General features: G+C 47.3%; 2 protein-coding genes, 1 non-coding gene and 2 pseudogenes across 3 annotated transcripts in view; 4 read left to right on the forward strand and 1 right to left on the reverse strand.

Annotated features, from left to right (window-relative positions):
• The first annotated feature begins 3,153 nt into the window (after positions 1–3,153).
• On the forward strand, positions 3,154–5,541 carry LOC115323517 (piggyBac transposable element-derived protein 3-like). The gene is made up of 2 exons (XM_029983916.3): positions 3,154–3,365; positions 3,694–5,541. The coding sequence occupies exons 1-2, from the start codon at positions 3,327–3,329 to the stop codon at positions 5,446–5,448; spliced, it is 1,794 nt and encodes a 597-aa protein (XP_029839776.1). The 5' UTR covers positions 3,154–3,326; the 3' UTR covers positions 5,449–5,541.
• A 4,019-nt stretch (positions 5,542–9,560) lies between these two features.
• On the forward strand, positions 9,561–12,652 carry LOC120839725 (annotated as a pseudogene).
• Positions 12,653–15,271: 2,619 nt separating this feature from the next.
• On the forward strand, positions 15,272–16,167 carry LOC121835844 (annotated as a pseudogene).
• A 1,809-nt stretch (positions 16,168–17,976) lies between these two features.
• LOC115318439 overlaps positions 17,977–21,290 on the forward strand; it is a 42,869-nt gene continuing 39,555 nt past the window's right edge. The window contains exon 1 of the mRNA XM_042290359.1: positions 17,977–18,123. Coding sequence (XP_042146293.1) covers positions 17,977–18,123 — 147 coding nt within the window. The remainder of the gene's footprint in view (positions 18,124–21,290) is intronic.
• Positions 20,773–20,863, reverse strand: Trnaa-agc. Its single transcript has one exon. It is a non-coding gene; the product is annotated as a tRNA-Ala (tRNA).

Genomic DNA, 21,290 nt, shown 5'->3' on the forward strand with positions numbered 1-21,290 from the left:
AAAATACAACAGGCGGTGGCGTTACCGTCAAAAGATGGCAGATCATTTTTGGCGTAGATGGAAGAGGGAATACTTGACCAGTCTGCGATCTGCTCATTTCACGGTGCCGACTTCCTCCAGTGCCCTTAAGAAAGGAACTCTAGTGTTGGTCCACCAACATCTCCAACCTCGACAACTTTGGAAGACGGGAGAAGTCGTAGAAGCATTGACTGGACGAGACGGGCACGTACGAGCTGCTATGGTGCGTCTTCCTAATGGAACCATTATTAGGAGACCTGTATCACTTTTATACCCCATGGAATCTATTTACTAATGATTTGACGTCATTGTGGGGGAGTGTGAAGAAACTCAATTTTCGTTTTTCTTGTACAGCCATCGCACATGACGCAATCCCAATAACATCGTCATCTTTTGTTTCGCTTTTGTCAAAACATGGCGTACGGCTCGTTCCTCGCGGCGGAGTTCTAACAATATCTTCAGTGTGAAAGAACTCTCTGCAGCACCGCTTCTGCTGAAGGTTAAATGACGGAAAAATACCGTGGTCGCAATCTCGACATCTACGAGAACGCACGCCAACAGTGGTTCATTGCATTTAGTAATCTTAGGATAATCAGCAACAACGTTATTCCGATGTGAAATGTAAACACCAGTCACCTGCAAAGAGATGTCGTACGCGACGTTTGGTCGCACCTGCGACACGCATTTCGCCTTCACCTCGTTCGCAGGCCGTTCATTATTTCCTCCACGGAAAACACACGCTTATGCAGCTTCTCGTCCTTTTTTTTAAATTTGCCCCGCGAAAGAATTCTCTGACGCTTTCTATTTTTTGGAGGCCGCACCGTAAACGAAGCATTATCACGCCGCATTAAACAATACGGTTACGGCACCGAGATGCTCTCGACCTGACCAGGTGTTCAGGTGGCGGCGCCACCGTCGCAAATTCAAAGCGCCCCCTGGTTGGCTGCTTCGGTTATATAGCCACTGCAACCCGGTCACGGTATACATAGTCTTCACGTGACATCACTTCCGTACCTCCGTCGGTCGCTCGCCATTAGACAGTTTTAGTGGATCGTACGCTATAGCTTTGCGTACGCAAGGAAATTGCGGGTCGTGAGTGCGCATGCGCAGAACGCAATAAAAGGGCTAGCGTATTGCGTACGCACGCAACGCTGGGGATTTAGCGTTGCTGGCTAGCGGGCCTTGCGGGACACACTCGAGAAATCTCGGACCCAACGAGAGCGCCAGTTTCAAGATGGCGGTTGCCTGGACTGGCGGAGCAAGGGCGACGTGGTGTTTTCAAAGTTCTGTGTTACGTGAAATTGCGTGGTGTTCAGCTCGGCGATTCTTTCTGGGACCTACCGCGGTCAAATCAGATCGCCGTGCAGCTAAAGGAGTGCACAGTGAAAATGTTCGCCGCTCGGAGTGCGCGTCGACGCTGCGATCTGCTCAACGCTAAGCCTATTCCCACAGTTCATCACCGACGGACGAACGACTCTAAAAGAAATCGCCGAAGTTCTCGCTATGCAGTGGACATCAGGGTCATGAATTTCATTTCGCGATAGCATTGATAAAAGGTGCCGTTTCCACGGGACGACTGACGGAGGCTCCGTGATCGCATTTGACTACGCACTCGTACTCGTAGCCTCTGTACCCCGCAGAAAAGCGCGCTTGACGAGGCAGCTGTGGCTTGGTTTAATTTGAAATAAAATGATTGGACGCGTTTTCATTTAAAATATTTCTTTCCAGGAGCATGGTTGCGCTATAAGTACGCGGAAATCTACGGCTCTAGCAAATTTAACCAAAATCATGCGCGGTGTCCACTCGAAAACGTAACGCACAACTAAATTCGGTCCGAGCAGGTCATTTTTAGCATACGCTATACTATTGCGTATTGCGTACGTAAGGTCCAGCAACGCTATACTAAAACTGTCTATTGTTACGTACTGGAAAAAGCAGTCGCCACCGCCACCGCTAGTTCGCCACTGAACGACTGGACGATGTCGGTTTGCATGCCCGTGCGGCTCGATGACGAAAGCCAATGCCCAGGAGTTTTGTATCTCGTACTTCGAGGAGCTTGCGGGCCCTACACGGGCTCGCTATGAGGCGGAGATAATTATATGCCGACCAAGGAGGTTATACTGCCTCATTCACACAAAGAAAAAACAGAGAGTGCGCAGCCGAGCTGGTGGATGTTGATCATGATGTAGAAACCCTGCTTTTACCACAGTCTCGGGTTTTCTACATCATGATCATTCACACAGCCGTTTTTTACCCCGTCTAGGCGAGGGCGCCGAACGGCGTTTCCGTCTGGACGGGGGAAAGAGCCATTGTTCCCTGGCAGGATGCTCATAGAAACAAAATCGGTGAAAAAATACAAATTTTTTCCACAAAACAGTTATCAAACACTCAAATGATATTCAATTCAAATTACTTTTCCTTCACAGCAACTCGCTATTCAATTGTATTCAGCCTATTTAATGTTTTCGTAATGAATCCATAGCATACCTCTCTCGATTGCAAAAATTCGTGCACGTGAACTATCACCGAAACCGGCACTTCGAGAAATTAGAGAAATATCAAGCTCGCGAAAATTAAGTCGGTTTAGTACTTGGTTTGCAAATCCATGACTGTTATAAGCGCACCGTCTCGATTTTCAGGTGCAACTAATTAAACTACAAAATAAGCGTTCACAATGACTAAGATATTTACTGCTTTCCACAGGTATGCTGGAAACGCAGGGAACACAATTAGAATGCTACCCGGTGAAAGTATTCTCGAAGAAAGGGTAAAAACACAGGCGAGCTGGCGAAGAACTTTCATCGTAAGCGGAGACACGAAAAATTAAAAAAAAAAAGTTGTTTTGTCCGTTTTTTTATTTTTTTTTTATTTTCGTGTCTCCGGTTACGATGAAAGTCTTCTTGTTTGACCACCTTCGAAGCACTGGCGGATTCAGGGGGGGCGGGGAAAGGGCCCAGCCCCCCCCCCCCCCCCCCCCCCCCCTCCCCTCGATACATATCAGCACCCCCCGCCATGCTGCGCGGACTGCGGAAACCAGAGCCTTGCTCGAAACTTTGACGGATTCAGACCGTTTGTATCCGAGCACCGGCCGTTCGAAATGTCGTTTCCTGTGATTTGCCAGTTAATTAACCCATTAATGCCCCATGTTGCATATCTGCAACACAGACTTCAACTGCTCAAGAAAAATACATCGGGCCCATTTTGTGACAAAAAGTTGTCAGTGCTCTTCTCAGTGGGCATTTCTCAATCCAAGGAGTTCAGATTTTCACCACTAGGGGCAGCGCTGTGCTCGCAGGAATCGTTTGAAAATGGCGTCCTCCACGCCGTGCGGGAGTTCTCAAAACCAGGTATGTTTACATTTCCACAAAGAACCTAAAACTGAAAATAGGAGCTCTATATTACCGGAGGAGCCTCTAGGAATGTCCTTCGCGTGAATCGCATGCAGAATCTCGCATTTCATACATTATATGAAGCTGGATATTTTTTATTCCTGGCATGTTGCAAATGTGCAACAGTGGGCAGTGAATGTCACTTCACACGGTTGTTGCATATATGCAACATTCGCTTTTTTTTCAATTTTCGCTACAATTTTGTTGTTCGGTTAGGTAATACCTTTCAGCTGTCATTTCGGGATGTTGTTTCACTCTTGGTAATTTGTTCTTATCCCATCTACAGGCCGTCATTGCACCTTCAGCCTTCTATGGTGTGCCAAGGACAAGACCAAAGCGGTTCCTTGGAAATGACAACCTGCTGGACAACATCGATTGCAACGAGAGTGATCTCTCGGGTGAAAGCAGCAGCGAAGAATGCGAAGCAATCACTGAAGATAGCAGCGATGAAGACGTCGAGAGCACTGACGCTAATGTTGAGACAGGAGTTGCTAAGGGGGACCTGAAAGGAGCCTATGCGAACAAACGCTACACATGGAAAAAATGTGCGTTTGACCAAGCTGGCACAGACTTTGAAAATGACTTCCCTCTGCCTCCTGCTGAACCCCTGTCAGCGAAGCAGCTTTTTGACCTGTTTGTTTCGAGGAGCATGCTGGGACACGTTGTCGAAGAAACCAACAACTACTATATGCAGAAGCACGGAACACCCCTAAACATGACAGTCGAAGAGCTCACCTCGGTTCTAGGAATGTTTTTTCGCATGGGACTTGTGGATATGCACAATGTACGTGCCTACTGGGAACATGGAAGCCGCTATGAGCTGGTTGCACAGGTGATGTCGCGCAATCGATTTGAGAAGATTGCTGGTCACTTGCATTTTGCTGACAACGACGGTGCAACAGACGAAGTGAAACAAGACAAATGCTGGAAGCTGCGACCATGGCTGTCAGCACTGCGGGGAAACATGCTGAAAATACCTCAGGAATGCAAGTCATCCGTCGACGAAATTTTGATTCCTTTTCGTGGAAGGTCGCAAATTCGTCAGTACCTTCCAAACAAGCCGAAGTGCAAGTGGGGCCTCAAGCTCTGGGCTCGTGCTGGCGAGTCTGGACTTTGTTACGACTTTGACATCTACCAGGCATGCAGCAAGGGAGCCTACGGAGACCAAGAAGGATATCAGTTAGGCCTTGGTGCGGGAGTGGTGCTTCAGTTGTGTTCAAGTCTCCCTGAACGGGACAACAATCTCATCGTTGCTGACAACTTTTTCACGGGACCACACTTAGTTTGCGAGCTAACGCGGAGGGGTATCTCGTACATTGGAACTGTGAGAGAGAACAGACTGCAGTCGTGCAAACTAATGGATGAGAAGGCAATGAAGATGCAAGGTCGTGGCACGTGTGATTCATGTGTCGCATCATGTGGTGACAGAAGCATGATAGCTGTAAAGTGGTTCGACAACAGACCGGTCACACTTCTTTCTAACTGCACTGGTGTGGAACCGGTCACCTCTGTAGAGAGATGGGACAAGAAAGAGAAGTCTCGCATCTCAGTTGAATGTCCAGCAATTGTACCCGAGTACAACAGATCGATGGGTGGTGTTGACCTACTAGACAAGATGTGCTACAGCTACAGGTTTTCCATACGCTCGAAGCGGTGGTACATGTACATATTTTGGCACACCGTCAAAATTGCTGCTGTGAATGCGTGGTTTCTGCACAAGCGTCACTCACTGCAGCAAAGGGAATCTTCCAAGCCTCTGCGAGAATTTCTTGCGGACCTTGCCACGAGCTTGGTTTTGTACAGGAAGCGTCCGCCTGGCCGCCTTTCTCGAGAGAATCTTCCCTTGGTGAAGCGGGCGTCACCACAAGTTCCACGCGACGTAAGAGGCGATGGTAGCCATCATTGGCCCATTTGGATGGACCGCCGCAACAGATGCAAGTTGTGCACAGGAGGCTACAGCTACGTCGCTTGCTCAAAGTGCAATGTTCACTTGTGCATAAACAAAGACCGGAATTGTTTCGTCGATTTCCATCGGGGTTAGGTAACTTATCCATGCTAGGAAGCACGTCTTTCTATGTTTTGTTCATCACTGCTGTGCCTTGTTTGATAAAATAAACTTCTTATATATGGCTAATATTTTGAGATATTCACTTACTGCCCAGTGTTGCAGATATGCAACAAGCTATAGTAGACAATTCGTAGCACTTATGAAATTTTTTTTGGCCCCTGTGTCTATATTTATGTTCAGTGACCCTGTATTCAATATATTTTTCAAATACTCTCACTATTTTTTGCACTGGGAAGCAATGGGTTAAGATGATAAGCAGAGGCCCCAGGCGTCAAAGCGCACCTGCACCCTCGTGACAACGCGGAGTAAAAAAAAAAAAAAAAATCGACGAGCCTGTTTCCATTTGACAATGGGCTTTTGGGAGTAGCGACCTTCTGTCACGAATTTCAGTATTTTCTGTTGCTTTCTCTTTGGTTATGTCTCTGTTCAGCGCGTGCTTTTCTTTCTCACTAAAACCCCCATATGGAACCCTTTAAAATCCATCCCTGTCGATTCCCGCTTCCACCTATCAGTTTATGTTTGAAGGTGCCCGCGTCTCTGCCGCTAGGACAAGGCCGCCGGGCAGAACATTGCCTCCTTCCTGAAAGGGAGAAATTGTAGTCATGCGTTTCTGTCGAGGCCAGTCGTTGGGAGCTTTAGGGGCGAAGCTCCTCATGGCCTTGTCACACTGCGGAAACAGTCGGAGAACTTTGTCCTTCAACACGAGGAAAACGTGTTTTCGGGGACCCTGTCACATTGCGGAAGCAGCAACAGTTCGGAAACATGTTGCTGTCGTCCGAAAACCATGTTTCCCAACTTGTTCTCCGACACTCGGGGAACATCCTGTCACACCGGGAAAGCGTGTCGGAAGAACACAAATTGCCTCCTCTCCTGCGCGCTGCCTCTCTCTCTCTCTTGCCCTCGTCTCGTTTCAGCTTCGGTCCAGACGCAGCCAAAGCTACAAGCGCGAGCTCCGGGCTTTCAGCATCCCTGCCAAGCACGCGCGCTCGTGCAGTGCAAGCACTGTTCTGGGCCACATGCTCGCGCTTGTAGCATCGGCTGCGTCTGGACCGAAGCTGAAACGAAGTATAGGCGGCTAGGCTCAGATCCGCTGGCTCCGGCCGCTCGCCCCTTAAATCGTTGCCATTTTGGATCGCCGTCTCATCGCCGTCGCTCTACCGCAGTCGATTCATCAGCCACGCAAACCATCTCGTGTTCTCTGAATTTGGCGGTTGCGTTCTGCTACAGGGCTAGACCCTTGCAGGATGGCATACGCGCCGGCCACAGCAGCAGCTTCTGCTTTGGTGCTTCTTTGTGCCATCGATTCAGATGATTCTGACGATCAGCTGCCGCCACGCAAGAAGCCGCGTTCAAAATGGACCAGCGAGTGACTCGCAAGAGTACATCAACAAGGTGCCTATGAGAGTTTGATGCGGGAGCTGGCTCTGGAAGATTCTGAGGCCTACCGGCGTTGGATTCGGATGGACACCGGCTCCTTTGAGGATCTCCTAGCAAGGGTAAAATCGCGCATCGAAAAAAGGGACACAAATTTCCGGCTATGTGTCTCGACTGCAGAGCGACTGGCCATCAGGTTGCGGTACCTTGCCACGGGTAAGTGTGAGCCCTGCATGTGTGTGCACGTTGCTGCATCATAACGAGATAAGTGTATGTGTTCATAACCTAGCTGAGCGACGTCTTGCAACCTTACAGGGAAAAATCCCCCATGGAAAATCTTTGTTACACGCAGGCACCAATTTTTCCTGCTGGTTTGAGCTAAGCGATAGATTCTTGACACCCATACATCGGAACGAATTCTCCATCTCACCATCTCTGTGGCGTAAATGTTCGGTTTTGGCCTTAGGAGCGCAAAGGGTGTGATCAAAGTTCAAACCCTGGGCACTCCCTTCCCCAACGAGTCATTGGGGCGTCGCACATAACCTCCAGTTGCTTTTTAACGTAAAACCCCAATATTTCCTTTTTTTCCCCTCTTCTACCTTGCTATCTTGCAGTTATTCGCTGATTACAAAAACGAGGGAACACATATTTAGCCAAGCTGTACTGGTCCTTTCACTGTGTCTTCAACTGTTTTCAGGGGACAGCCAGATGTGACTCCAGTTTCATTTCCGGAGAGGGCACAACACCATTTCCACCATCGTGCACGAGGTCTGCCTATCTACAGTGCACTGAAGGATGACTTCCTGAAGGTAATAACAATACGACATAATCAAACTTCCAGGTAATAAGAGTGGAACTAACACACTGGTTACAGCGTGCAAACAAGCGCGGACGGAGGGAAGAACTGGACAGGACAAGCGCTGGACTTCAACTTAACGCTTAATGAAGGAAAACCAACAAGAAAAAAATGCCACATCACCAGACCGTCACTAATCAACACGTGCTCAAAAAAGCTATTTCTTTTTTATGTAAATAGTACGAGGTTTGACTGATGCATCGGGAACCTGCCTTTCCAATCTCATAGGCTTCCAGCAGTTCGCGTGCAGTCCTATCGGCTGCCCTCCCCAAAACCGCGATGCTTTTAGATTTCGGCACACACAAGCAGGTGACACAGTGAACAGGAAGGTGGCCTCCCGAGAATGAGCGCAGCAAAAGTGCGTGCTCATCTGCCCGTTCATTGACACATCGGCCAGTATGGCCGATGTATTCACGACCGCAGCTTAATGGGATACGATAAACACCCCCAACTGCGCACTCGACGTACCTGTCCAGTTCTTCCCTCCGTCCGCGTTTGTTGGCGCGCTGTATCCAGTTTGTAATGATGAACCAACTCGCTTGCATCGCCACATTGGAACTCACAGTGAGAAAAACATAACCAGGTCTCTTCATCTCCGTCCCAGTGTGTTCCAGGCTTTCATTGACTAGAGATCTGCGGTAATAATTGTGAAATTCGGTAACAGACCTTAGTTTTTTTGTTTTTTTTTTAATTTCTTGTTATGCTGCGAGATTGAAAATGGAATTCTAGAATTTTGTTGGTGGCTGGCCCCATGTGATGCTGAGTGACGAACGCAAATTAACCTAAATAGGAACAAACTCTTAGCTAAAGACAAGTCTCGTGGGGATAGTGTGATTACCTGTACACATACATACATACCCCGTGCCCAGTGGCTGCGAACTTGAGCACCTCTGCTCCGACCCGAAGCCACCAGCAGTACCGACATATAGAAAGTATTTATAAAGGTGTCGCCAACCTCGTGGGTTTCTAATTTCTGTTTTGAAAATCTTTGCTGAGGCTCGAACTCCCAAAGTTGCAACTTCTGGATTTAAACGAGGATCTAATTTTCTACTTTTGATTTTGGTTCTAGTTTTGGGAAGCTCAATTTTTGAATTTTTGGTCCCGCGCAAAGCTCAAAAAGTTATAATATTGCAGAGATCCGAGCTCTAAAGTTTTCAGAACATCAGACGATACATTTATTTTCCAATTTGCAGTTTAATAGTGGTTTCATTGATCTTACTATAAATGGCCTAAATTACAGCTAATTTTAAAATAAAAGTAGCATTCACTGCATAACTTTATACACCAATGAATATCATTGGAAGAAAAAGGAAACTATACAGAATTGGTTGTTGCACATATCATAACTCGAAGAGCCAGAAAACCAGAGGAAAGCATAGTGTATACCATATGTACACAATAAATGTCGTAGCAAAACAACCTCTCCGGCATATCGCCGCGCGCGCAGCTGGCTAAGTAGGCAGCGCGCGCGTGGCCTAACGGTTATCGCGCTCGCCTTACACGCAGAAGGCCAGGTTTCGATTCCTGGCCGCGGCTACACATTTTTGTTGACACTGTAATGTGATGTTCTGGTAAATTCGAGAACAGTCTTGGCTGATTCGAGGGTAGAATGTTCTACGCGCCGAACCTTCTACGCCGAACGATCCAGAAACCCACGAGGGTACATAAGGGATTCCGCAAGGCGAGCGGAATCGGTTTTCGCACCAGCCTTCGACTCTGCTGCTACGCCGACTTCGACGTCCGCGACGCTCTGTTATTATCTTTTGTACCCGTTTATTTTTGGCACAAGTTCGCACACATTAAACGTTTATTTCTTTGTTTATTTATTGTTCTTTTGGTCACCACCCGTGACAATATGGGTGTAGTGCAGCAAGGTTGCGGTCACGTAGAGAAGCATTACGCCTAGCAACTATCATACTGCACCGCACAAGGAACTTGGGTAGGGCTGTAACTTCGAGTGCAAAGATCTTGCATATTTCGACTTCAGGCCGGTCGGAGGCCGTAGAGAGAAGAGTGTGGCATAGGTGTCTGTGCACCTCAGAATCGAGCTCCTGTTTGCTTATTCGCGGATGGAATCTTGCTTGTTTGGCAGCAGTCTGGGTTCCAGAATGTATTGTTCCCAGGTTGAGGAAATGCGAGCACTCCAGGAGCTGCGAGATCCAGCTAGCGGAAAAGCCCTACGACAAAGTCATATTGATGCTGGTGCCAGGTACCATAATGTTTGCACGAATAGTGCTTGCAATTAGGGAATTGTGAGTGGCAAGAGTGCGTTCGTATTGGTTCTTGGCTGCAGCCGACTGCATTTCAGTGCTACAGTGGGCACAGGCCCCACAGCATGGTGCATCCACACCTGGCAACTAATGCATTACACTCGAACGGAAATTTGTGAATGGGCTTTTATGTGGCAGCTGGTATGGAACACACCTGTATTAAATCTGAAAACAACGTATTGCAGGTACCCAGCACTCGTGCTGAATGGAAACAAATCGCACAGTTGTACGAAGACCTCTGGCAGTTCCCTTACTGCGTTGGGGCGTTAGGTGGGAAACAAGTTGCCCTGATGCCACCTCACGACTCCGAAGCTCAGTTCCGGAACTACAAGGGTTTTTTTTAGCATTGTGTTGATGGCACTGATGGATGCGGAGCTGAACTTCGTCTTCGTGGATGTGGGCCGCAATGGCCGAATGAACGACAGCGGCATCTGGGGCGCCTGCAAGCTCAAAGAGGCACTGGAGAAGGAGCCATCCATCCTTCCTGATGCTCAAGTGCTTCCACGATCAACACAAGCAGCACCCTATGTGATTGTGGGGGATGAAGGTTTTGGCCTGAAGCCTTACCTAATGAGGCCACACCCTGCTGCAGAGCTCACTACAGAGAAGCGGTTGTTCAACTACAGGTAAGGGGTCCAAGCAGTACATAGTGTATTTGTCACTTTGAATTGTATGTTTTTTTTTAATGTCACGCCTGGTTATTCGCAGGCTTACTGCAAATGAAGTCTGTTGTGCACGCTATTGGGAGAACACAAACCATTCGAAGTTTGCAAACAGGACAAACGTACGAGGTGTACAAATTTAGTTTAAAACTTTTAGTATGGATATTTAGGTCAGCATAGGATGGTAGAGAAGTGTACAGAGATATGGAAATATGCATGTTATGTTGTGGCAGCAAGGAAAACAGGCCTTGGAGATTATGCCAAAGCTTGAAGCCATATACATTAACTTGACTCACGCATTTCACATCATTTTTAATTAAAGCTTTTTGCGGTACTGATTTTCCTATAGCTGACAAATAAGACCATGATTTACATATTAGGCAACATCAGTGACCAATTTCGTAGACATAGAGAAGCATACCAGCATACTGGCACTGTATTTGATAATATCTTGCTATCATTGCTATTTATTTCAGGCTGTCACGTACTCGACGCACATCGGAGAACGCATTTGGCGTGCTCGCCAATCGATGGCAGATATATAGGTCTCCCTTGCGTCATGATCCCAAGCGAGCCACCGACATTGTGCTGGCCACTGTGGCACTACACAACTTCCTCCGGTCGAAAAGGACGCGACAGCTCTACACTCCTCCAGACAGCTTGGATGTCGAGGACATCCTGACCGGTGAGAATGTAGTGTACCACCCTTGCATCATGTAAATGGCCCTTACCTTGAAAATTTGCTTAAGCTTCAAATATGGCTAGAGCTACAGTAGTTCACGTTTAAAGAGCCTAATAGTTTCCTCTGTAAAGTTACAGGCGAAAGCAATGCAAATATATCGTGCAACATCCTGACTGTTTGTAATGCCATTTTCACTTCGAAAGTTCCAAAGCAAAAGCACTTACTCACTTAGGTATTTAAGAGCATAACTCATTCACAGTCTGCAGTTATCTAGTCTAGTGCGTATCATGACATGGTCCAATGGTCAGACCTCTTACATGTTGGTACCTACGTACTGGCCGAGAAATCCAGCGGCACACTATATTGTCACACATGATGACAAAAGAAACAATACATAAACATAAATAAATAAACGTTAAATCGGGGCGAACTCTGTCCAAAAACAAATAACTAAACCGGAAGACAGAAGAAAATAATAGAGCGTCGCGGGAGTCAATGTCGACGTGATAGCAGAGTCGAGCTCTGGCAAATAACTGACCACCACATCAACGTGCGGCAGCCCCCATAGGGTAGTTATGTTCGCGATAGCATAGGAGGGCCGTCGCTTATCATGAGAACGCAATAGTGACCTATTAAATTTGGTCTATCACCAACATGAAATGTAGTGAAAGAAACTGAGACTAAACATGCCATGTCTTTCAATTAGCTACTCCTTGTTTACCAGTGTGAAGCTGGTATCGGTATAGTCAATTACTCTTGACCTGACCACGGGACGGATTCTTAGTACAAACTTTGCAGCTTTAATTTCCCCAAGAACTCCTTCTAGTCTCTCTACGAAACTTATAGCAGGTGAATGACGGCCCAGAGAAGGCCCGGTATGCTCCTGATGAGGTAAAAGCACACAGTAGAGAATAATCGTCTGGTTACTGGCAGCTTTCATTTTGGCGACCTGCTAAAATTATTGTCAGATGCTTCCGCTGCCTGAGCAGAAAGGTGCGAGTAACACTGGTAATTGTGAGAAATCAGTTACTAGTGAGGCTCGAAGCTTTCACGGGTTTAACAGAAACAATAAAGGTCGGTAATAATAAAGAGGGACCAGGCTCATGAACACATCAAATTGAAATGTGCGTGCTTCAACAATATTTTTTGATGACATACAGGGAATGTGCGCAATGGCTCATGGAGACAGGGTGTGAGCCCAGTTGGAGCAATGCGACAGTTCCGGAGAGGTGAGAGCAACTGCAGTGACTATGCCAAGGCAGTGCGGAACCTCTACACGAACTGCTTCGCCAACGAGGGACAAGTGAGCTGGCAGTGGCGAATGATCCCTTAAACAGGTACTACACGGAATCAATGTGCTGTGTCTGGAAGTAATAACTGCATGTATTATCCTAGCTCGTAAGTATCACTTGGATTATATATTCGGTTGTACTGGAAGCAGGAAAATTTACACGGACAATTAACAGCTGAAGACAACATCTTAAAAATTGTTCACAAGACTTGCTAAAGATGAAAACTTTTGTTAGCTGTGCTCTGGGTGTGGTTTCATGCTGTAATTTTCCTGTGCTAGCCTGTGTCAATCTCTTTCTGCCCTTGGTTTCTAAACAATACACCAGCTCACCTGTTCTGCCATTTGATATTGGACTTCTTGCTCCACTCGGCACCACTCATTATTGGTTTGTCGGAGTTGTCAGTAAGCCCCATGCTTGATTGACGTTATGTGGGCACTCGGTGCCTAGAGTGTATCACTAAAGTATGGCGGAATCAAATATTTGGTATAGCAGCTCGAAGTGCATGATACACTTTAGAGAAGTAATTTGACCGTCTTTTTTAATAACTATACTTCCACATGGTGAACTAAACCCTGAGACACTGCGGGAAAAAGAAGTATGACTAAGGAGAGAAAGAACAGAAGTCTGTTGCGACTCTTCTCCCTCTCTTTCGTCGCCCTTCTTTTTCCCAAGCCTCGGGGTTCAGTTCACCATGTTCAATCATCACCAGCTCGTTTGCACCCTAACATTCTGGTTATACTTTCATTTTATTTATTATCCAATACAGTTATCCTGTGGGTCATTACAGGAAAAGTTGGAACAAAAATAAATTATTTGAATACAATACTGCATATAAGCACACACAAAAAAGGAAATGTAAAAGCATTAAAGTGAACTATGATAAACACTAAGAGTAGCAGTATAACCTCTTGGAACAGTAGTTGAAACTTTAAAACAAAATAACATTCAGGCAGGCATTTGACAAGTTCACTGTTACATATGGTTTGATTTGCAGCAATAATTGTAATACACAAATGCAACTTCAAACTTGAGCTGCAAACATGCGATCAAGAAATCTACGTCCGTTCCCAATGATCAAGAAAGGAAAACTGAAAATATAAAGTGAGCAATGTTTGAATAGAGGAGAAATAACTGCTGGCCAGTGTCTTCATTAATCAGGTGCCGCCTGTACAATCTCGACCTGATCGTTTAGAAGAAAGCACTTCACAACTGCCTGATATGCCAACATGCTGGCCAGTTGCCTCTGTAGGCCTCTGTATGCGTGTGCAATTGTAACGCCAAAATCATCGCATTCATCTCTCAACTTAGTTGCCTTCACTGATTTTGTAAGAGCGTGCACAGCAGTCTCCAAAAGCTGCCGCTTCTGGTAAGCACAGTTTTCTTCTTGTCTCCTTTTTACAGGCCTGTTGGATTGCGCAGTGCTGCTCCCACCACTACTGGAGCTTGCACCGTCGTTGTACATTCCACGGGGACTATGAGTCACACCACTGTTGGCCCCTTGACTCAGGCTGCAGGCCGCATCTTCCAACCCAAAACTTGTGGGGTCCACTACGTCGCTGCCGTCCAAGTGTCCCCAAGGACTATCACTAGCCCCTGTATCTGGTTCAGCCTGTGATTCAGCTTGTGATTAAGTCTGCGACTGTGAAAGGGAAAGAAACGTTATGTGCATGACGAAATCATTTTTATTTCATTTGCAGGACATCTGTTTTTGCTGCTGGTCAATCCTGTTAATTTTGTTCTCTTGGGTAGAGTACTTTTTGTTGTTCAAGGATTTATGATAACAAGAAACCACATTGTGAGAGAGGGAATTCAACCAATAAATTATGTTTCGGCTTAGAGTGAAGACATTGGCCCCAATGCCATGTTTTATTTTTGGCAGCCACCGATTAACACTAACAACAGGGAGTATCGGGTACTGTTAACATTGGGATTGTTTACGTTCCATACTTGTGAAGAAAATGATGGAGCCTCGAAATGATATGCTGTGTGACACACTCGGCATGAATGTGGCGTCGAAAGTTCATCGCATTCTACTCATTGAGATGACGTGCATGTGAAGAAAGTGTTGCCATATGTGCAAATAAATGTGCATCTGTAATCGCTACTCTTGTTTGTCACTTACATTGGAGCCAGACATATTCGATTGGCTTTCGTGTTGGAGGCATGAAATCAACAGGAACAGCAGTTCCCTGTAGTGCCCCCATTGGGGTACATAAACGTCACCGGGGCTTGTCCCCGATTTGTTGCTTGCCTTAACCTTTCGGTTTTCTCGTTAGAACTGTGACCGTAGATTTGAAAACTTGAATTTGACATCTGCCGCTGCATGAAATAAAAACCATTGTATGTTACGTAGGGGCATGATCGTAAAATAAGTCATTCAAGGGTGCCATATATGGCTCAAACTGACTATGTGCCCCTCCCTTTACATCAGATTCGAGTGTGGAATATAAATGCTGGCTCATTTCAGGTGTGAGAGTAATTGAAGAAGCAAAGCAAGGTAGGTATACTGTAAAGTCCACGAAATTACTTCGAAAAAAGCCAACAATAGACCTTTTCCGAAATTACCCAACCATCAAGGAGCATAAGAGAACGCAGTTATGCACACTCCGTGCGCTCGCCTTATCTAATGTCATGGGCCAGTCATAATCCCGGCAGTCGGCGCTGTAGCTACTAGCGCGCTGAGTATATAAGATCATGCTCTGCACCTAATAAAACAGTACATTGCCAGATTCTGACCAGACTACATGGTGTCAGAAGCGAGGTGAAGAGAACAAAGAAGATAGCATGGCGTCATCGCTGCTCCCACCGCCGAAACCGCTGGATACAACGGGCGACCTGTGGCAGTCCTGGCGCATCTGGAAAAGTGAGTTTAAGCTTTTCTCGACTGCAACGATGCTCACAACGAAACCTAAGGAAGTACAAGCAGCCACCTTCCTAATGACGATAGGTGAAGAGGCACGGAAAGCATACGCGACGTTCGTTTTTGAAGCGGAGGAGGAACGAGACGACGTTAACGTGCTCATGGAAAAGTTCGAGAGCTTCTACCGACCTGCCACGAACCTGACATACAATGAGTTTCGTTTCGGCACCCGAGATCAGCGAGAAGGAGAAACCTTTAACGAGCGGCTAACAGAGTTCCGTTTGTTAGCATGTCGTTGCGAGTTTGGCGTGTTAGAAGAGCGTATGCTTCGAAGCCGAATCATCCTCGGGATAAAAGACAAAAAAACTGCAACAGAAGCTGATCTCAGAAAACCTGCCATACGCAAAGGCCGTGGAAATATGTCGAGCCCGAGAACAAGGCCAGGAACAGTTCGAAAAGATACAAAGCTTCGCGGAACAAAAGCATGCAGCCGTTGTTAATCGTATGGAAGCATCATGCCCGAAGTGCGGATTTTCCGCGCACCGAGACCAAAAATGCCCAGCAATAGGAAAACGCTGCCAGAACTGCAGTGGCTACAACCATTTCACAAAAGTATGCAGAAAACCGAAAAAAAAACTCACCCAAAACAGCACGACCAAAAGCAAGTACGGGAGATTCATGCAGATATATCGATAGCGAAGAAGAATATTTCCTGCAGACTTTGCGAATGGCGAGTGTCTCCAACAGAAACCTTTGGTCAGCCCAGGTTCACGTTGAAGACGAGCCGCTCGACTGTAAGCTTGATACCGGAGCGGATTGCTGCGTCATGTCAAAACAGACGCTCCGGCGACTGACAGATAAGCTAACGCGGAAATGCAACGTGGCTCTGAATGGGTTTTTTGGTCATATGAAATATCCAAGAGAGCGCGTTGCACTAACGCTCCGATGTGGCACCCACACAACTACAGCGCAGTTCTTTGTGATGGATCAAGACATACCCCTTACACTTAGCGGATCGGTCGCAGAAGAGCTCGGATTAATCAAGCGAATGGCAACAATTACGAGCAGCGACATGTACGAAGCAGCCAAGCCTTTTGATAATGTGTTCCAGGGACTCGGCAGACTAAAAAATATCTCCTACAAGATGAAACTGAAACCTGGAGCACAAGGCATCGTTAAACCACCGAGGAAAGTGCCCATTGCTTTGAGAGATAAAGTTAAAAAGGAACTCGATCGCATGGAGCAGGATCAAGCAATAACCAAAGTCACAGAACCTACAGATTGGAGTAGTAACATGGTCTTTGTTACAAAACCCAACAAGATCCGCATCTGTCTGGACCCGTTGGACTTAAACAGAGCCTTATTGCGCGAACATTACCCGATGCCAGTATTGGCAGATGTCTTGAATTCTCCGGGTCTGCACGGTGCGAATTACTTTTCCACATTTGACGCCTCCTCTGGGTTCTGGCAGATTGTTTTAGACCACGAGAGCTCCTACTTGTGCACTATGAGCACACCATTTGGACGGTACAGGTTCTTGAGGATACCATTCGGCATTTCATCAGCTCCGGAAATTTTTCAGCGGGCAATGCACACTGTTCTAGAAGATCTTACAGGAGTAGCCGTTGTCATGGATGACATTTTGGTCTGGGGAGCAACCAAGCAAGAGCATGATGCAAACCTGCAGAGGCTGCTGCAACGCTGCAGAGTGGCCAACCTGAAGCTCAACAAAAAGAAATGCCGTTTTCTTCAGAAAGAGGTTCGCTACCTTGGACACGTCATAACCACGGAAGGTCTTCAAGTTAACCCCCAACGCGTGCAGGACATTCTAGCAGTCCCTGCCCCGACTAACTGCAAGTCCCTGCAAATATTCCTCGGCATGGTTAACTTCGTGTCTCGTTTCATACCAAATCTGTCTTCGATTGCAGCCCCGCTGCGAGAACTGCTGCGTAAAGAAGTCGCGTGGGATTGGACGGACCGACATCAGAACAGTTTCAAAGTCCTGCGACAGAGGCTGATGGAAGCTCCAGTTTTGGCGTGCTTCAGACCAGGCAAGCCTGCTACTTTGTCTGTCGACGCGAGCCAACACGGCGTCGGAGCTGTCCTTCTTCAAGATGGACACCCGGTTGCGTACTCTTCAAGATCCCTCACGGATTCACAACGCAACTACGCACAAATTGAAAAGGAAACTTTAGCTATAGTTCACGGCTGCACGAAGTTTCATGACTACATCGTAGGACAGCCCGAAGTCACTGTTGAATCCGACCACAGACCCCTTGAATTTATATTCAAAAAGCCCTTTTCCGAGTGCCCCTCAGACTGCAAAGAATGTGTCTCATTCTACAAAGATACCCGATAACCGTGAAGTTCAAGGCAGGAAAAACTTTGCTAATTGCGGACGCGCTTTCGCGCTTTCCAAGCAAGATCGTCTTGAAAGACGAAGAAGAGCAATTCCACGTGAATGCATTGACGTGCTTACCTATTTCAGACGCCAAGCTGAAAAGCATGTTAGACGCAACAGAAAGGGACCCGGTGATGCTGCAACTTCGCGACTACGCCAGCACATCATGGCCCGACTCGAAGGATGACGTACCGGATGAGCTAAAACTATACTGGAACTATCGCGATGAAATTCACGTGGAAGACGGCCTGGTATTGCGAAGCAACAAGATAATCGTCCCGAAAGCAAAAAGAAATGAAGTTTTGAAGCTTTTGCACGCGGCGGACTGTGGGGAGGAAAAAATGAAAAACAGAGCAAGGGAAGTCATATATTGGCCAAACATTACGAGTGACATCACATCACTAGCACACTCGTGCACACTGTGTCAAAAATACAAACCCAGAAACGTGAAGCTGCCAATGCTTAGCCACGACGTACTGACCCTCCCTTGGCAAATGATAGGAGTCGACCTTTTTCATCATGACGGTCATGAGTTTCTCATTGTGGTCGACTACTACTCCTTTTCTTTTTGAAACCAGGGAACTTCGCCAAGCAACAGCGGCCACAGTGATTTCTGCCTGCACCGAAATATTGTCCACTCATGGACTGCCCGTCCGGATATGCAGCGACAACGGGCCGCCGTTCAGCAGCAAGGCGTTTAAGGACGTTTCGGCGAGCCTGCAGATCCAACAAGTATTTTGAAGTCCTTACCATCCCCGTTCCAATGGAATGGCTGAACGCGCAGTCCAAGAAGCAAAGAAGATTTTAATCAAGTGCTCTCGAGACAAAGTAAGCTTCTGTTTAGCACTGTTAGAATGGCGCAACACGCCTAGAGATGCCCACCTCAAGTCGCCGGTACAGCGGTTAATGGGGCGCCAAACAAGAACACTGTTGCCCGTTACCACAAGTCATATGGAACCCGAAACCGTACCAACAGAGGTAGTGACAAGTCGTCTGAAGGAAATTCGAGACAAGCAGAAGGCTTCATACGACCGAACAGCGCGCCAACTTCCTGATTTGCGACCAGGTTTCCCCGTAACCGTTTATGACAGTTTGCAGAGAACCTGGACTCCCGCGGTCATCGAAGCTACAACAGATGCACCCAGGTCTTACGTAGTCACCACTGAAGATGGTCAGAGCAAAAGACGTACTAGGGAGTATTCGCGACTTCTGCCGACTACTAATACAGTTGAAAATGCCTCGTCGGTCCACGGGAGCGGAACAGCCGGTACTTCGAGTCAACAGACACCTCCCGGGGACGACCAGGTTGGACACGCACCGTCACCGGCAGATGAAGATGCGACCGCCGGAGCTACCAACGTTCAATCGGCTACCCCAGAGCGCAGAAGTACGCGACTACGGAGGAAACCTCAGCGATACCAAACCTCGGAACGCAAGCAACCTGAAGAGGAGGAAGATGCCATGGGCCAGTCATAATCCCGGCAGTCGGCGCTGTAGCTACTAGCGCGCTGAGTATATAAGGTCATGCTCCGCACCTAATAAAACAGTTCATTGCCAGACTCTGACTAGACTACAGTATACTGTATAGTCCACGAAATTACTTCGAAAAAAGCCAACAATAGACCTTTTCCGAAATTACCCAACCATCAAGGAGCATAAGAGAACGGAGTTATGCACACTCCGTGCGCTCACCTTTTCTAAAATAGTCGGGGTAAATTGCGACAAAAGGCTTCGACGAATGCGCGTGCGAAATGCCATTCGAGTTATATGGTTGCTTCCAAAAAATCACTGCTGCGGACATCGGCACTTGCAGCGCGTGTAACTACACTCGCTCTTTGTGGCATTGATAATTATGTGAAAGCTCTATTAAGCACACATACTTTCGTGTCACCTTAACTTGAACTAAGTGCAAAGGCCGCAAGCGCGAGCTCTTGCTCTTGCTGCTTGATCGTGCTTCCCTTGCACGAGCGCATGGGCGACGGAAGTGTCAATGTTACTCGCTTGCGCAATACGTCGCAACGAAATATAAAACCCTCGCTCACGAGGGGATCTCGAGGCTTGATATTAAATGCACTCAACAAGGCAGGGCGCAGACATATTTTGCTCAAGTGAAGGCGAAAATATTAGCGAAGTAGTTTGTTTTTCACTTCAGGAGCGGCCTAAAGCAAATCCCGGGCCGGATCATTCATACATACCTGTAAACTGGGGCCCCAACGCTTCCGCGACGTCGCTGTATCCTTTGTCTTTAAGATGACGTCGGTGATATCACTCATCACGCACGTCCCACAAAAATCGAAGTTCCTCGACCATCGTAATCATTTTCGACTCCTCAGTCGAAGTGAACGGCACAGTTGAAGGGTTCGACGGCATCTCGAGCGAAGCACTGAACTGATCGAATAAACTCGACCGCTCCGACAAACCACACAGTGCAAGAAGGGATGCGCAAATTGCAATAGTGATGGGGCTCCTTAGAAATGGGGAGTTGCCAATTATTGAAGTATTCTCGTGCGACCATCTGTACTAAAAAATATAGATGTTGCCGTGTTGCTGGAAAAAAAAATTCGCTCAGCCACCGAAGTGGGCAACACGTGTCGTCCGACACAAGTTGCCGAGGTTTCCGTTGCCAAAAGCGGTCACACCGAGACAACATTGTCGCTGTCGTCCATGTTGTGTTGCTGTTTCCTCAATGTGACAGGGTTGTCGGGCAACAGAGCCGACAGCCGACATGTTTCCCGACTGTTGAGAAACATGTTTTGTTGATGTTTCCGCCGTGTTTCCTCAATGTGACGGGGCCATTAGGGTCTAGCCTCGTCCGTCCGGCGTCCGTGCTCACATCGATCTTGCTCGTGCTCGTGAGCTCACGTGCTCGTGCAGAGCAAAAAATAATAAAAAAATGTTTGCGCAGTCGACAGGATTCGAACCTGTGCGGGGAGACCCCAATGGATTGCTAGTCCATCGCCTTAACCACTCGGCCAACTCGGCCAGGACTGCGGGACGAGTAGGGGGCTCTGAGATGTGGTAGTAACTCAAGAGCTGGGGATGTCATGAATGAAACGTTGCATCTAGCCGCTCAACGTCTATACAGAAGAGGTCGCTGTGGTCAAATGCGTATATAATCGCGTTAAACTTTGCATGCATTGGCTCAACGTTTATAGACGAGAGGGCGCTGCGGTCAAATGCGTATATAACCACGTTCCATAACACACATTCTCTTTCTGACATGGATGAAAACGAACGAAAGGCTCGGCATGCTGCGGCTCAGCGTCCACGCAGAGAAGCACCACCAGAGCCTCGCCCAATCAACATCATTAACCACGTGGAGATGCCGTCGATTTTTTTTTATTTTTATGTTTTGCTTGGGTAGCTTGGTCCGATTAGGAATTGATTTCTCCCGACCTCGAGCTCGGAGACCCTGGTA

Source organism: Ixodes scapularis, unplaced genomic scaffold (genome assembly GCF_016920785.2).
Source record: "Ixodes scapularis isolate PalLabHiFi unplaced genomic scaffold, ASM1692078v2 PGA_scaffold1__304_contigs__length_218370807, whole genome shotgun sequence".
Taxonomy (NCBI): Eukaryota; Metazoa; Arthropoda; class Arachnida; order Ixodida; family Ixodidae; genus Ixodes; species Ixodes scapularis.

Coding starts and splice junctions, on each gene's coding strand:
- LOC115323517 (XM_029983916.3), top strand. CDS start 3,327: ATGGCGTCCTCCACGCCGTGCGGGAGTTCTCAAAACCAG. Junction 3,366..3,693: donor GCGGGAGTTCTCAAAACCAG/GTATGTTTACAT, acceptor TCCCATCTACAG/GCCGTCATTGCACCTTCAGC.